The following is an 18,376-nucleotide window of genomic DNA, read 5'->3' as shown; positions in this document are numbered from 1 at the left end:
ACTCTCAGGATGTTATTATTTGATGTATATCCTCACTTGATGAACACTGGGAGTCACCCCAATTCAAGATGGCCAACAGACTTATTCCCGCCATGGTGATCGCTGGAGATAGGCGGTAAAGAAAATGAATTAATGAATGGCTAAATATGACATTACATTTGGAAAACTGTAGAGCGTAGGAAAAAACAACAGTTTAATCTGTTAGCCAAAAGATACGGAATTTAATAAATATGTTAATTTAAAAGTTGAAAAAGTGCAAAAAGTTTAAATTGGATTTTGTGTTTCATGCTCAAAAGTGTTTATTGATTTTTAAACATACAGTAGCCCAAAATATTCTGTTTTCACAGCACTTAAGTATCTGCAAGGTGAAAGTTGGAAAAAAATCTTTAATAAAGTAGATTTTATTCCCTCGAAGAATGTTTACTTCTTCCATGTTAACTGAGAATATCTGCTGTTATTGATTAATGAGGCAGCAGCTGCAGTGATTAATCTTCTTTCAGAGTCGATGTAAACATATCCAGTTACCTACATGACCTCAGATTGATTTTGATTTGAGTGTGGCATGGTCATGACACTGATAGCATGTACAGTATTTCCCTCAGAGTCACACATAAAACCCACTAATCTGAATTATTTATCAAACATGTGACAACAAGGCTTCATAAGATCTAATAATTCTGATACTTCAAATCAACATAATAGTTTCAACTACTCTTGTCAAGAAAAAAAAAACTTGCTCGTAGAAGTTTTTGTGACATTCAATGAAAAGCACTAAAAATATGAGCAGTGACAGGAAAGAGTTGTGCGGTAAAATTCTCATAACACTCCATCGACAACAAGTTCTGTTTAGCATTCCTCAGTTCTGCTGGAGCTCAGCAGGACAGTAATCTGATGCAGTGTATTTCTGAAAGCCACTCTCCCCCTCTGTTGTGCTATCTGCTCACAAAGCTCATATATCAGCTTCAGTGGCTGCTGATCAGATCAGACTATGTAGCCTAAGGAGAGAAGTAAAGATTTGGTAGGAAAGGGAAGAAAAGGAGAGACAGAGACAGCGAGAGAGGGGCTAAGTTATGAGGCGTTTGGGGAAAAGGATGAGAAAGGAATCCGGCATCATTCTAGGGTCCATGAATAAAATGTATGAAAGTACACTGTTAATTTTTAATGCTGTTTAGTTTCCACCGAGAGCATCAGATTTGCATTCTCATTCCCTGATTATGACATCCCACATCAGCATTACAGGCTTGGGTTTGCCTATTTTAATGTTAATGTGAGTATTTGCTCAAGCTCTTGCCACTTATAAGTGGGAGTACAGTGCCCCATTTGTGAAGGTTTTTTATTTTTATTTTTTTTATTTTGCTGGGAGAGGCTGATTGGGTTGAAGCTACTCCCTCTTTGGGTCCCCTGAGAATCAATTTAGCTCCTACTCTCCCTTTTTTCCTGTCACAAACCTCCTCAGGGATTCCACCATCATTGGAAATTTCATGCCCATTACGTTAAAATGGAGAAAAGCGTGGAGTGAACCGTCATGCTTTCTGTGCTTTTCCGTCCTGTGTGAGAAGGGATGATGTGTTGGTGGAGATTTAATATTCAAGTTTTCAGCCACCTCCTGCTGATTTCCACTGACATTCTTACAGTAAAATCTTTAAATCGCACCATGTGTGGTTGATGATTCGTTGTAAAAATGTAGCAACACAGTAAGACTGATAAAAGAAACTTTGTTTAACAGGGATTTGATAATAAGATTATACAGTAATGACTTTATAGTGTATAAAGGCCTAAAAAAAGCACAAGACTTAAACGTGACATATGTCTGACATTACTATCACCCACCTCCAAAGACGAAGCAGCAATAACGTTTTGCTGTGTCTGTGCATGTGTGCATGTGTATGTGCATTTGTCTTTAGCTTTGGCAAAATATCTCATAAACCACAGAATAAATGTCATTGAAACTCTCAGAAAGTAATCATTGGATAGACATCTACGACTGATTCATTTTTGGACTCAACCCAATTTAAGATGGCCCCACAGCTAAGCCACCTCATCAAACACCAACATGACTGTAACTCAGTCACTTTTACAGATCTTGTGCTAAAATTTGGTGTGGTTGTAGCTGAGAGTCATTCCCGCCAAGAGAGGTCATACATAATGTAATTTACAATGTTTGACAAAAACGGCTGTAACTCCATTCCTTCCCAGCAAAAGATGATTTTAGTTTTAAATTCTGGCATAAAAGGTTGCGGGCGATATGCATTCCTTTAAAGAATGCTAAGCCTTCAATTTACATAAGATTCTTACCAAAACCAGCTTTCCTGGCCATCATTCCAATCTTTGTCTTTACACACACTTGTTTTCATATTTACAAATTCCATTCAAACAAATGACTGTATGCTTAACTTAATCAGGTCAGTTATTAATTCTACCAGCGTGGAGCATTAAATAGCTTCAGTCAGTAGTAATGATGTACATTAGGATGGCTCCTCTGGAGTGGTCTCAGTCCCTTACTGATGAGATCCCATTTCTTTCTGAGCTAAAATTCAGAAGCCGTGTTTGTTTTGGCAGCAAGACGGTCTGGAGCAGTCAAGTGTGTGTTAACACAATCCCAGGAGAGAAGGCATCAGCAATGATACTAGAGAAACAATTGCTGCCCGTCAATCTCACAAGGGTTATAAGGCCATTTCCAAACAATTTGTCCATCGTTCTACAGTGTGAAAGATTTGCAAGCAGAGAACATTGGAGACAGCTGCCAATCCTCCCAGGAGTGGACGTCTTAGCAAGTTCACCCTGAGGTCAGACTGTTCAGCGCTAAGAGAAACTGCACAAAAACCCAAGAGCTGCAACTCAGACTCTACAGGCCCCAGTTAGCGGGTTAAATGTTAAAGTTCATGACAGCAGAATAAAAAGAAAAGAATGAACAAGTGCGGCTTGTTTTGCAGGGCTGCCAGGAGAAAAAATAAATCTTGCTAAAAAGGAACCCGGCAGCACAGCTTGCAAGGTTGAATCTGAACAAACCACAAGGTTCTTTAGTCAAACATGGCCAAATTGGAGAATTTTGACTGTAATGTACAGTCTCTTGTTTGTTAAAAACCAAATACAGCAAATCAAAGTAAACACGTCAAAACATAATATTAAACGCAGTCATGCAAAGCTGCTTATGTGTGTCTGTTTTACAGCTTTGAGACCTGTGAACATTTTTTATTAGGTCATCTATGAACTCTTAATCATACCAAATAATTTCAGAACAAAACATTACCTATTGTCACATGATGCAATGTGGGCCAGACTTTTCCACCACAAAATGTGAGACTTTTACCGGTATATAGAAGAATTTCAAGATGTTGCTGCCAAAACTATTGACTTGAGTGCCACATTTAGTTTTCCACCCTCTAGTTTTGCATTTTGGCTTAATTTATTGTATTTATTTTGTCAAGAATGATGCTGGCATGGTTTAATAAGTCTTTTGTTAGTGATCATCTAAGGCTGCATTTAAAGTTGTGTAATTTAGAAATTTCTATCCAACAAATAAATGTTTTTTTGTAATTTTCCCTTAATTCCTTAAACACTAGTACTAAAATAAAAAAGGTGTTCTGACTCTTTAACAGCAAATGTTAAAGTAAATAATTTATTCACACAGAGGAATTTTGGTCTTTTCAATGACTCTGCCAAAGAAAAAAAAAGCATTTCTTTGTGTGGGAACTAAATCTGTCATTGTTAATTGATACAACTAAAACTTTGACAGTTAATATAGCCCTTGTCATTCTTATATCATGAAGGATAATGAATTTTATTTCCCAAACAACTATCTACATAACTAAAGTTAAGAAAGCATTAATCAGAGACGCGGACAGTTTAGTCAATATCCTGACTGCAGGTGAATCACATCAGTTAGGAAATCTTAAATTAAGAACTAAGGGAACAATTGGGTGTTTGAAAACAAGAATATGATTTTTTTTGTGTGCAATTCAAAACTGAAAACAAAAGCTTTGGTCACTTGCCTATAATATAAATCATCTCCTCAACACTGTGTTGTAGCAGTTCAGAAAGACCAAAGCATTAAATCTGAGTTTGACAATAAAAATGGGGTTCACATTGCAGCCCTTGCATTTTTTCTGATTTGTAGTTTCCTTCTGAATGTTCTCATTTCTCGCTTGTTTTCTTCCTCTGGGCCATCTGACTGAACACTGCAGCCTAGATTAACTGGATCATCTAGCGACTAAGCAGCAATATCTAATGGAACCGACTCACTTTGATGCAGAGGTGTTTAAATACTGACATGCAATTAACCCTAATTAAAATGAAGCTAAATGAGCACCGTGTAGTTTTGTAATAAAAACATTCCCTTTTTACTGACTTGTACAGTTCTGCTTAAATAGATTTTCAGTTGAACCCTTAAGCAAACATGAAAAAAAGATTTAATTTTACTTGGCAACCATCTCCTGCAGAGCGTTCACAACTTTGAACAGACTTTGATCACTTTTACGCTCACTGCTGATCAGTTTAGCACCGCTTCCATCAAAGGTGGTATGATAATAACGACAGAGTTTTATCTTCTCGTAATCTCTTTAAAAGCTATGAATGACATTGGGACAGTGTCACAGTGAGCAAAGGAGGCAGTTAATGCTTTAGAGATCAGCACATTAAAATATTAATAGGGGACTTCGGCAAGGAAAGGTCATCCCTGTGACTGTGGCTGAATAGTAATAGGGTTAATAGCAACAGCATGAACTTCGAGTAACGCCGGCTTGTATACAGTATAAGTTCTTCTGTGCACTGATAGACCCCGCTGCTGAATTCTATGAACAGATTAAACACGTTTGTATGCACAACATGGTTGTAGCTGCGGGTCAAAGTAAACTCAGCAGAAAATGCCAACAAAATACAGACAGCCCAGATGGTAGAGAAATACACAAGACAACAAATGTATTCGTTCCACAGGATCTGAGTCAGATATGCTATACAAACTGAGTTATTTTCTGTGAATCACTGGGCTGTAAGCCAGCATCGTCAGCAGTTACATTGGGTGCTGCAGAACCAAGTACACTGAATTTGAACAGAATATGAATGAAAAGTTGTACATTTCAGCAAGTATCAAGTCAATTTTAAACTATTCAATTTTACTTAGCACCTTGGTCAAAAATGCAAACTACAAGTTATCCTAAGAACAAATAGCAATTTGTTTACAGTCAGACAGCGATGAAATGAAGACAAACAGAATGTTTAAAGTTTTTCTTTGGCCAATACTTTGAGGATTTGTAGATATGACTCAGTAGCCTGGGAGGATCTTCAGGGACCTTTTAGATCACTGTCTGATCAGAAGAAAGAAAGACTACTGCCATTACACGTCTGCACTCAGCAGAACTGATCATTTTGACAGTAATTAGGAGTTTACCCAGATGCAGGCATGACCTGTTTCTGGGAAGCCTCTTCCAGAGAATATTGCTGTTTCAACAGTAAATTTTACAAGGCTGGATGTTGAAATTTCATGTAGCGATGAAGTACACACACAACTTCAGAACATGACATGTTAGATAGCAATATTTGAACAGATGCACTTTCCTTACTGCTTCTGTATGAACTGAGAAGGTAAGCATCTGCTGTAAATCAAATGGAGCTTAATAACTGTAACTTATGAGCACCGTTATACAAACAGAAGTTTTGGTGCATTCACTTGTGTATTAACACAATGTCAAGGGGAAAACTCATTAGCAATGATCATAGAAGAGCAATTGTTTCTAGCTAACAGTCTATGAAGAATTATGAAACTGTTTCCACTTTGGGAAAGATTATTCCCTAGTTAAACATTCAGGACAGTTGCAAGATTTTTTTCCACCTGTGGATTTCCTAGCACGTTCACCCTGGGGTCAGACCATGCAGTGCTCACATAAAGTGCAAAACAACTCATAGCTGCTGTACATCTTAGACTCAATGGCTTCACTTAGCAAGTTACATGTATAATTCTTTCTTAACACAATTTAAAACAAGGCTAAGCGTGTCTGCTTTGTTTGTACTGATTGTCAGAGACTCTCTGACAGAGAGCCTCTTCTCCATTAAATATCTGCACATTTTTGGTTTGCAAAGTTGCATCTGAACAAAACATAAGACTTTTGTGATGAAGTTCTTTAAACTGAATGAACCCAAGTGATGATATTTGGCCATGATGCACAGTTGTTTTGTATCTACTAGACATGAACACCTTGCAGGCACTAAGCCAACCCTGTATTCCTCCTCAGAAGTCAAATGTGACTCATCTGTCCAGCTGCTAAAGCTCGGCTCAATATCAGATCACACCACAGGACAATGATCCAAAAAATATCAACACATTTTGACTAGGTTGCTGTCTAGTCAGAGTCCAGGTTTCAGCATGATTAAAAATGCTGGTGTGGTACCTTAGCTCTTTCAGAAATAAAATCATACTCGTATGTTTTGTTCACACACTGTTTCTGCTTTGTGGCAAAACTATTAAGTGAACAACAATGCAATGTATATAATATGCTGTGTACTGTGTAGTTTTAGGACCTAATATGGGTCAGAGCATGTATTTATTTGCTGATACATCAAACCTTCGAAATAAAGGGGGTATACTTACTTTTGTCATTTAAAAAGATGGATGGATGGATGGATGGATGGATGGATGGATGGATGGATGGATGGATGGATGGATGGATGGATGGATGGATGGATGGATGGAATAAAACTACATTTTAACTCCTGCCTTCATTTTTGCCCAACTTCCCAGCCTCTCTTTACTCCTCCTCTTTACTTTCCTTCCTTTATGCTGCGCTGCCACTCTGCCTGTACAATTTGCCCTGATTGTGTTTCAAATTACATGCCACATCAAATAAGGCCATCTCATATGTCTGTGAGCGCAAGTGTGTGCGTATGTGTGTGAGTCCTTTGGTATTTTCCCACCTTTAGAATCAGATTCGCATTAAATGGATCTTTCAAGTTAAACTCAGTATTCAGAATGAGTAACAAGAGGTTGTAAAAGATCTGATATATAGCATACTGTGCCATAATTACTGACATTACTTTCTTTCTCTCCTCTTTCCCCTCTATTTCTGCTCTGCTCTCTGTAATTACTTAAAGGAAGCTGAGGTAAGTACAGTCTTTGTTTCATTATCTTGATACGGTTGTTTTGAAACCTTTCACAGTACCTCTAGAAGCCCCAGACATAGCAGTGTTTGTTTAACATTTTCTTCCAGGAATAGTCAAAGAGCTGAAGAGTTGATGTTGATTTAAATGCACTGCAGGTTTGACGTCTGGTCAGACATTGCAATGGTGTTGATCAGCATATTAAAATCGAGATCTAGTGATTTTTAAGATTTTATATTTTCTTACAAGTCTTTGAAGTATTATTAACAAGTCTAGCTTCATTAAAAGAAAATGAAAATAAATATTGTCAGTAATGCTAATGGAAAATAAATAGTTGTTCATTGTATATGGACACCAAAGTACAATTGGATTGTTTGAATTCAACCGTAAAGACATTCGGAAGGCTTTAAGTGAAAAAAGTGGCCATGGGGCTCTCAGGGCTTTGTGTAAGTCTGTAAAAAACACTTAGGACTCTGGTCAGTGCATTTATTTTCTGTATTACAACAAAATAAATAAACCTAAAGGAGCATGCAGTGCTTTGAAGACTGCAAAGGCAAAATCCCTTTTCCTAACAATAGCCCTTTACTTATGCCTGCCTACACCCACCCTCTTAGCTCCAGCTCAAAGTTCAGAGTGTTATTGGTTAAATTATTCTACTACAAATTAGGACACCTGTTCAAGAAAATGATAAGCCATCAATGTCAATACAGCTTTAAATAAACAAATGCATCATCCATACACCCATTGGTAGTGTATTAGTAGTTATCTACCCTGGAACAGACTTTGACATGTGTCATTCTTTTAGATTTTATGAGGAAAATTGATCATGATACATCAAAACACATCAAACCATTGGGACAATAAAACATTTTGTCACAAAGACATTACGTACATTTGTGTTCATGTTTTTCTCAAGAGCAACTCTTTCTTTTAAAGTATGCATTTGAAAAATCACGCCTTCGCCCTTCCCCTACATCACAAAAAAGTATTGGGACACAGGCGTGAGCTACCATGAAATGTAGAGTAGAGCTAGGTGGTAAAATGGTGAAATGGGATTGCAGGTATTTTGATAATGTAGGAATATTAATGGCTGTAAAAGTTTTAGGTAGCTTGCTCTACATTGAGAAGTGGCCAGTTTTCAAGCAAGCACTAAAGTCTGTCATTCTGGGAGCCCACAGAGAAAAAGTTAAGCAAAGCTGCCTAATCCTCTTAGCTTGCATGGTATAGCTCATCTCTGTTTAGCCTAAATGTTTTGGGTGGAACTCACGGGAACTCATGCTTGTGTACTTGAGGAACATGATGTGGAACTTATCTTCATTGTCGTTGGTTACATTTAAAATTTGCTTTAAAAACACATAAAATGTGAGGAACAGTCTGTGAACAGAACTTTGAGCAGTTTTGCAGAGAATTTTAAGCACATAATAAAACTTTTCTAATAAAGACAAATTAAAAAAGATTGATATCAAATAAAAGGAAGAAACAGGAGACATTGATTAAGGTGTGATTCAGTGGATGAGCTAATTATGTTTTATCTTCTCAGTTCAAAGTCCTTTGTGTTGGATTCAGTGCTGGCAGTCGTTATTGACAAAAGCACTGGATTCATGATCATCTATCCATTTTCTTAGGACTTTCATCTTTTCTTGACGTTTACTCTCCAGTTGTCCACCATACTGCCCCCCCACCCCCACCCCCACCACACACACAAACACACACAACTGCCCCAACCTACCTCCACATCTATCTCTCTTATTAAATAATGAAAGAGATAAAGATCCCACTTTCAGAACCAGCAGGTTTCTCTCCCTTCTTCACAGAGTGTCAGCGACACAGACTCACTCCCTGCTGATAAACATATGGTTCGCTCTACTTGAACTACAGATACCACCTCTACACACTTTTGTGCATGTGTGTGTTTGTGTGTGTGCTGCCATATCCTAACCTTTTTTCTTTGGTCATAAAAACTGACCTTGTTTACTGAGTCATAAGTGATGAATTGTGGTGGTATGGTGGTATTTTATAAGGTATAACCTACTTAGATTTTAAACATAGGGCAAGAAACGCATCAGGTTTGAGTTAAAATGCAATTTTTCACAACATTAATCCTGAAAATTGAAAAACCGTATTAAAGGAGAGCTTATCTGTTGCACGCTGGCAAAACAACAGTGTCGGACACACATGGAATTATAGGCCAAGCTTGAAGTCTTATGCAAGAAACCTATGTATTTTAAATGTCACACATTTGTTTAAGTGCACATTTGGTTTGTCCACTGAGCTACTACAAATGATTACTTACTCAAACAACATCATTTGGTTGATTTCCGTTCATGTTATTTGTTATTATGTTATAACAAATTACTTTTTATGTCACACATGCAAAGTAAAACAGAAACATTTAAGCTGTTTTCTTATTGAGAATCACGAGTCCAGACAAAATAAGTTGTTTCTGACAGAGCAGAAAATATTCTCTCAATAGATCTACAACAATTTTTAACTCAGAAAATCTAAATTATCTTCTTCTTTAGGCTTAAAGAAGTTCATTATTTTCTCCTTTGAATATTTTCAATTCAGTAGACTTGTTCATTGACTGTTCTGAAAAATCTATGAAATCAGTTTTGTTTAAATTAAGAACAAAAATTGCTAAACAGTCATTTAAGATGTTTTAAACTGCAGCAAAGTTGCTTTTTTGTTGTTGTTGAGTGTAAATAACTATGCTGTTTCTGATGTTTTTAATTATAATTCATCTCCTCTTTAGATCTTGTAACTTTTTTAATATTCTCCAGTGCATACCCTGTAGATTTCTCGTATATATGTCCCTATTCTTAAATATCCAGAGAAGTTCAAACCTGACATTGTTTGTTTTATTTCTACTGGAACTAACAATTTTATTTACCAATGAAAGTACCATTCCTTGAAGGAATGCATATCACCTGGCAACGTTTTAAACAAATATCTCAGTTGATCCATTAGCTTTCAGAGTATGTGATGGGGATGACTCTCAGCTTCTACCACAACAATTTGTTTGTTGTTAGTTTGTTTTCCATAACCCAGTTTCTTCTGTATCCACACAGGATGACTACTTCAAAAGCTGGGCTCCTGCCAAGTCTCTTGACCAAGGTGAGTTGAGCTGTTTGTATGGATCCTTAAAATTTTAAGTAGTAACTCGGTGGTCTGTGTTGCGATCTCGTAATCTTGAGGCTGCGGGTCCAAGCCCAGGTTGTGTCAGGAAAAGGTATCCAGCATAAAACAATTGCCAAATCTCTCATGCAAGTTCATTTTTCGCAGTGCCCCCCGCAGAGGGCAGCAGCTGAAAGAAAAACATTAATTTGCACTGCATGTGAGACAAAACTGTTTCAAACTCCAGTACTTACTGTTTAGAAATATTTGCTTGCTTTTTTTCAAATGCCAAACCTTTTTATGTGATCAAAACCATTTTTTTAATATTTAGTCCAAGAATTTAGAACATTTGACTTTGACATAATGATAAGTTTGATAAGTTCAGCATAACTGCAGTTACGATAAAAAATAAGCATGTCATCTTGGTGTCATAATGCTTCTTTAGTGCATGGTTTAGTCTTTTAAACTTCATTGTAAAGCATATTTTCTCAACTAGGGGTGTGCATATGTAATATGTAAAGTTAATACTTCTTTTTATCACTCTCTAACCTGATGGAAACACAAATTTGTGTGTGAATGTGCATAAATATCAAGGCTATTGTTACTACTTTATCTGTAACACTTAAGTATTTAACTTTTTTGGACCACCAGTTCCTTTCAACTACGCTAGACATCAACTCATTCACATTCGAACTGTCCAATGCACACACATACTTACACACACAGTTTGGGGGGGTTAATTGATCTGCAGCTCTCTGAACACCAAAACAGACTTTAAATCTTTCCACCACTGAGCTTGCTCTGTTCTTTGCCGGCTTGGTTTTGCATATCTAGCACAGTAACTGCAACTCTTCGGGGAAAGACTTGCTGAGCAGGTTTATCTGGGCCAGCTCCTCACGGATACAGAGACTAATGAGAACAGCCTCGCCTCAGTGCATCAAATTCCAGTGTTACTCTTAGAGACAACTCGAATGAAAAGGTAAACAGTGCGCTGTTCGGGGACTAAATTCATATGGAGAAATGGACAAATCCTGCCTAAAAAAGTCTATCAGGACCAATGCCTGATATAGTGGCTAAAAATTACCCCAGAATTTCTGTAGAAACAGTGGGCTGATTTCCTTTATGGATAAAGCTGTCAAAAGATCACATATAAAGGCTGTTCGATTGTGAATACAAACAATTCTTTTAAATATATATATATATATAGTTCTAATAATAATGCCACCTCACAAAATCACCATGCACACAAGTTAACTCAACACTGGCTCTGTGATCTTTGCCTACATTTACTACTCAGAGATGTTTCTAGCCAAAGAGTGCTCTGTTTTTATTTCCACACTGTGCACAACCTCAATATAAGCACAAAAGCAGCACTACGCATGTGCAAAATGTCACAGTTAGTGTTTAGAAGACACAAATGCAGACAACTAGGCAGATATCTTTCTTACAGCTAAAGCAAATAAACAGAAGAAATCTGACAAACTACTTCAAATAAAATTCAAACTGGCATCCAAACCAAAACAGCTAGAGGGCTGGCGGTAAAAACAAAATATAATTTGATCATTTTATTTAAAAAAAACTAAAAAGTGTTTACATGAAGAGAGGTGACTGGAGACTAAATCCTACAAACAGGCCTGCACTGCTCAATAAACATAGGATTATCTGTCAGTAAACACTTTTTGTTGTAATAATAATAACAATAAATCTGGTAAATCTTTTGGCAAACTTTCTTAGATGCTGACAATAAGGTGAAGCTAAATGTGGTCAGATAAATGTCAACGTAAATAAATATTAGACTAAATAGCTGAATATATCTAGTTTGAGGTTTTTGGATTGCAAGATTTTTTTTAAAAGTTAAGATTTCTTATACAATTAAACTAATGAACTCAGACTGGCCCAGTGGTTTGGGAGGTTGTCCTTCAGTCAAAGAGTTGTGGATTTGGTCCTCAGTTCCTGCAATATGCTGATGAGTCCTTGGGCAAGATACTGACCCCCCACTGCCCCTGATATGCTTACTGATATATGAGCGAGGTTTAAAAGTGCTGTATATAGTGTGCTCATTACATAATAGAAAAAGCACTGCGTGTGTGGGTAAGTAAAAAATATTGCTAAGAGCTTTGAAGAACCTGGAGGGATTGATAAGGTGTTTTATAAATATGGACCTTTTACCAAATCTAAAGGTTAAATTAGAGCACAAAAATATTCTTGGCTTTTATTGTAGTTGGAAACATGGTTATTTGAAAAAAAAAAAACAGTGTTGTAAAGTAAACTTTTCTGTTCAGTTGTGGGGGGCGGGGTTGGACTTTTAAAGATTGGATTCCAAAATTTTATTTTATATTGATTGAGGTCATTTAAAATATTTAACTACTGTCTTCATAAAACTATCTAGTACTTATAAAAACATAATTAGGTTTTTACTTTTTATGTTTTGCTTTAATACGCAGTTGTGGTCTCTGATTTAAATCATTGACATTTATTGGTATTTTTTTCATGTCAGGAAAAAAGAAATTAATCTTGTGAATAGGAAGAATTTTATATATACTATATGAATATACATCCCCTTTAATAACATTTAATCACTGAACTATGGAGGCCCATGCGAGTCATTTCTATGTTTGTGGGAACTTATTAATATCCACTTTAAAATAATAAAGCATTTACTGACATCCTAAACTATTAGCATAAAATATATTGGCTATTTAATTATGATCTAATGAATTTCTTCTACAATAATGAAAGCAAACCACCCTTTATTTCAACTTTTACTATGGAGTTTTATCAAATGGGCTTTCTTATAATTCTTTTTATCAAAGTGACTTACCATATTATTGCAGAACTCGTTATCTTGATAAGTCATAAGATCGTATTATGTGATCAAAACTGCACATTTTATTTTTCCCCTCAGCAGTATGCCTCAATTGTCATTATTTTATTTATTTATTTATTTCTGTTGTATTTCAGAGAAAGGGTTTATCATACAACAGGAAGTTGGATTAATCAAGTGGCTAACAAACTAGCAGAGCAAACTGATCACTATATATTGCTTCTTATATTACTAGTATCAATCTGTGACAGATATTTTATTCACACTTTTGATCAAATTGTGCATGAAAACATGTAAAACTAGCCTTCTCTAAAATGTAAAAATTACTCATTTCTGTGTTATTTCTGGTCAAAACTACAAAGAGACTCATGTGGCCCCAGAGCCACAGGTTGCAGTCACCTTTCTAAAAATCCTCTTCTTAGTCTTCTGTTTGTCTTTGTGCTGCAGAGCTGAGAATGCACTCTGCAGTCACCCCCTCCCACACAAACTGCACAGCTGGGAGTAATGGACGGCAAAACAATTAGACAACAAATAAGTAAAAGGCATCAATCAGACAATCTGGTCCCCTTTTGGGAACATTAGCTGGTGTCATGTGTAGGAAACTCTTTTCCAGCGCTTTTTATTATCGCCACTGCAGGCGTTACATCCAGCTGTCTTAAGTTGAGTCAGGAGTTTGACTGTAAGAAGATGCATTATGGAGAAAATGTCAAAATGCTTTTGATAAAATAAGTGACTCATTGAGAAGCTGTTTTTTTTTTTACTTTTATCTTTAAAAGTAAAATGTCAAACCATATGTTGGGCCATTTGAATCAAGCTGCAGGCTTTAAAAGGCTAAACTGATTTACAAAGTCACGGGTTGCAGAATCTTTCAGGTTTTTGTAGGAAGCATAAATGTGAGGAATGGCGGACAAACGTACGCATAAAGAAATCTTTGATTTCTTATAATCGGGATGTTTGATGAGATACTGTATTGACAAGTGTGACAGCAGCTCTTGATTGGGACTCAGTGCAGCCCCAAGGATACAGGCATTAATCATCAGCCGATTGATGAATCTCAGGCTGCCCTTGGAGACTCATCAGCAGCAGGAGGGTTGATGGGAGGAAATCCAGTCTCCTGATCAATCACTCAACAATTAATGCTCTCCTCAGTGACATGAATGAATTCAATGGGATCACGAATGGCTTATTGGTGATTCCAAGCTGTTAAATCCATCACCGGTAAATTACTTTTCCAGACTTGTGGTTTAATCTTGATTGCCAGCTGAAAGGCAGTTTTTTAGAAAGTTGTGGCAAAATTAAAATAAACCTAAAATACTGCTTAAAAGCTGTAGCATCAGAAATACAATTTCTCACTGCTGTGAAATCTTAATTTTAAAAAAACTGTTTTGTCTACTAGGCAAATTATAAATTCTTCAGTTTTGACAGCATTTATTACTTATCCAGTATTTGATTGATTATTCTGCTGATTATTTGAGTGATTAAATAGGAAAGAGCTTTGTTTCATTAAAAGCAATAATAAATTATTAAAAATAAATTTAATTAAATTGAAAATAATTGTCTTATCAGGGGAAGAAAAACAATATTAATTAATGTAGCATGCCTTGAAGGGATGCATACAGCCCAACCTTGCATACTAAAGTTTCAAACATAGACCTTGTGTGATCTGTTAACACACACAGACACACATGCACACCCACACACGCAGGGAATTACATGACTGCCCACCTTTCATAGCAACAGACAATAAATAAAGTGCATGCATCAGTGAAAGAAACTGAACCCATCAGTGAAATAGTTTTGCAGACACTATTTACTGCAATCAAGTAGAGTTTAAATTCCTAAGTAGCTTTTAAGTTTAGCCACAATTAACATACCAGTTTCTATCTCCGCTACCAATAAAACTGATTTAGGCTAAAGTGCTAAAGCTTTAATGGTGAGCTAATTTGCTTAAACAAAAGACATAGCTAAAAGTAATGTAGCCTTTCTTTCCTTTGAATTGGTCCCAAAGTTGAAGAATTTTGTAGCTTTTTCTCTGATTTTGCTTTTTGCTGTTTTTTCTGTCTTTCTCATCACTCCATCAAATCACTTCTTCTACACTAAGGTTTTAGCATTAGCATGTTCTGCTACATAATTATCTGTGTGAAACACAGAGACGGCTGGATTAATACACAGTTGAGTGGATTAAACATAGCATCCAGGTAAAGAATTTACTTCTTTTCTTTTTTAAATGGGTAACCTGAAGTACTTAATGAATAATTTCTGCTCTATTTGTGCTTTAATGGCAATGAACAGAAATTATTTACTATCGGGTTTAATTCATGCAGTTTGCATACACATACAGTTGAAACCAGATGATTGCAAAAAAATCAGCCAAGATATCAGTAAGGGTATTGTTGCCATAGTACAGCTCATGAAAATGATGGGTTCTGGATTCCCGAGATGAACACGTTTTGGTGCAGAATGACTGTATCAACCCAAAAACAAAAGAGAAAAAGAGCTTCTGAAGATGCTGGCTGAAGCTGGTAAAAGTGTCATTATCCACAATAAAACTACACCTGTACCAACATGGGCTGCAAGGCCACTCAGCCAGGAAGAAGCCATTATTCCCAAAGCAACATAAAAAAGCCAGATTACAGTTTGCAAATGCACACAGGGAAAAAGACCCTAATTTTTGGATACATGTCCTGTGGTCTGATGAAACTGAAAAGGAACTGTGTGGCCATAATGACCATCGTTAGATTTGGAGGAAAAAGGGGGAAGTTTGGACCATCCCAACTGTACGGGGGTGGCAGCATTATATTGTGAGGGTGTTTTGCTGCAAGGTGCACTTCAGAAAACAAATGGCATCATGAGGATGCCGAAAAGGTTTAGTCTAACTTCATGTCAGATTGGAAGATAAAAAAAATGTGTATGTGTAATTTTATACGTGTATGGAAACATCTAGTTTCAAATGTACGTTTTACCACTTTAGAGTTATTCAGATAAACACCAGTCCAGATTAATATCTTAGCTACTGTAATTTAAACCAAATTTGATTCATTATATTTCATTGGGATGGACAAAACATTGAAAGATAATCATTTTTTAAAAAGCTGATTGCAGATAATATAAACATTTGAAACTTAATCCATGTTTGACTCTGTCTGATCCTCCCAAGTGTCTACAGAAGCTGCTCAGTTTACATGAAGTTGTTCCACAGATGTTGATAATCCTCACTGGAACACAGGAAAACAAACATTTTCATCAGCAGCAGCAATACGGAACAAACACACTAAGATAAAAAGACGACTCCTGTCTCAAACTTACCCACTAATGTTATTTGTGCTCCATTTGTGTGCTTTTTGCATTTTAAATTCTGCATGCGCAGCTCTGTTCTTGCACAATGAAGCCGGCATATTCTCATTTGCCACAATGATATTTCCCCTTAGCGAGACAAACTCATAAAGATAAGTTACTCAATTATACATTCCTAATTAACCCGGATAAAGGAGAGGATACCTCTCAGGATGCCAGGCACGAATCATTTAGCAACTAGAATAAGAAAGGATAAAATTTACATTTTTGTTTTAAATCTGAAGACAAAGAATCATTTGTATCAGAAAGTGCTTTATAAGGAAATAAAATTGAGCTAACAAGACAGAGCAAGAGAATTTTAGTCCAGACAAGAGCAGAACAAATCAAAGAAAATAGCTCACCATAGTCAAACACGGGTTGAACTGCTTTTTAAGTGATCAAAGACTTCAGTAATAGACATTCAAAATATAAAAACCACAACAAGAAAAGCAGCCTGCTTTGGGCTTAAATATAGTGGAAGAAAATGCAAACAAGCCCTGATTAAGGGAAGTGCAGCCAAGGAAGAAATAGGTAATTTTATTTCAAATATCTCTTCACTGTAATTGGTTTAATTTTTCAAGATTTCAGTCAGGACACCATAGTTGCTAAATTAATGTACTTCAGTATTTTAGATTTTTTAAAAATTACTTTTTTAAAAGTGTGGGTGGAATGGTTTTCACTATTTGTTGGGTTACTTTTTGTTTTTCTGATGTGTGTTGCAGTGTATAAACCTTTTCTTCTTTCAGTTTACTTACCAATATGACAACTATATTTTCTGTATTTAAAAGAGTCAGACACTTGTCTAAGATTGACATAATTTCAAACTCTTAGGATTTCTTAGTCTTCGCTTGCAGCCAAATATTTTCTTAGATGTTTTTAGATTCAGTGCTGCTTCCACAAACAATATACTCATGTAGAAAAATGCCGTGTAATCTGGTTCTAGTTTTTATTTCCTTTATCTTTTTATTAAATACAACTTTCACAATGTTTGTTTTTTCTTCAAATTCAAATGTTCTTCATTGTGTTTTTAGGCCAACATTCTCCCACCACCATTTCACATCCTATATATGTGTCTGCTTATTGTTTCTACAAAGTATTACATAGCCCCTGACATATTGAGTTCATCAGAAGCAAATTACATAATGACAAACCATCGCAGACTGTGGCTAAATGTACTGCAGTGCCGCAAACAAACACAAAGGGACAATAAAGTCTTGGGAGAAATAATTGTCTTCTGCATTCAAGCAGAATTGATTAATATTTTAGGATGCTCACTTACTATTATTATTATTATAGTCCCCTTGTGTAAATGTGTTCATGACTCTTCTTTCATGAATTTTTTATTGTTTTGCTTGTCAGCAAATCTTTCATGTAAAGTGAAAAAAAAAAAACTACCCCTACGCTTTCAGCTACATTTGTTTAAATGTATCAAAAGGTAAAATTTAGGATAATGTTTTTATAGTACTCTGAACTGCCCGAAACTGCACCAAGATGCAATATATTACGTATATTATTCAAAAGACAATAACAAGTCTAGCAATACATAATACAGCCCGGTACTTACCGAGCATGCACCTGGTAAATATAAGGTACTATCAGTTAAATACCAGGTATATATCTGGTACTTACAGGAAACATACCTGATACTTACCGATTAAGTACCTTTTAATTATCAGTTATTACATGCCTCGTATCAAGTACTACTTGGTATTTACAGGAAATACTTTTTGTACTTACCAGGTACTGGCAGGGTATGTACTTGGTACTTACCTGGTGCTTACTGAGTGCATACTTGGTACCTATGGGGTACTTATATGTTACTTAATGAGTGCATAACTTGTACATACTGGGTACATACCTGATTCTTACTGGATGTATACCTGTACCAAGTGTCAGGTACATACCCTGAATGTACCAAGTACATAAGCTCTTCTAAGTAATTTCCTTGTAATGACTGGTAAGTACCAGAAAAGTACCAAATGCATACCTACTAAGTACCAGGTATGTTCCCTGAAA

General features: G+C 36.2%; 1 protein-coding gene across 4 annotated transcripts in view; it reads left to right on the top strand.

The window, feature by feature from the left end:
• The window catches only part of spock1 (SPARC (osteonectin), cwcv and kazal like domains proteoglycan 1), a 111,963-nt gene that overhangs the window by 49,232 nt on the left and 44,355 nt on the right, over positions 1 to 18,376 (top strand). For 3 of the 4 annotated variants that reach the window (XM_017427224.2, XM_017427226.2, XM_017427225.2), the window contains exons 3-4: positions 7,084 to 7,092; positions 10,158 to 10,203. In XM_017427224.2, coding sequence (XP_017282713.1) covers positions 7,084 to 7,092; positions 10,158 to 10,203 — 55 coding nt within the window. The remainder of the gene's footprint in view (positions 1 to 7,083; positions 7,093 to 10,157; positions 10,204 to 18,376) is intronic. The other variant, XM_025008315.2, reaches the window with a different exon arrangement.

This window comes from Kryptolebias marmoratus, linkage group LG9 (genome assembly GCF_001649575.2).
Source record: "Kryptolebias marmoratus isolate JLee-2015 linkage group LG9, ASM164957v2, whole genome shotgun sequence".
Lineage (NCBI taxonomy): Eukaryota > Metazoa > Chordata > Actinopteri > Cyprinodontiformes > Rivulidae > Kryptolebias > Kryptolebias marmoratus.
Note: the sequence above shows the minus strand (reverse complement) of the source record. Positions and strands in the feature narration are given on the sequence as shown.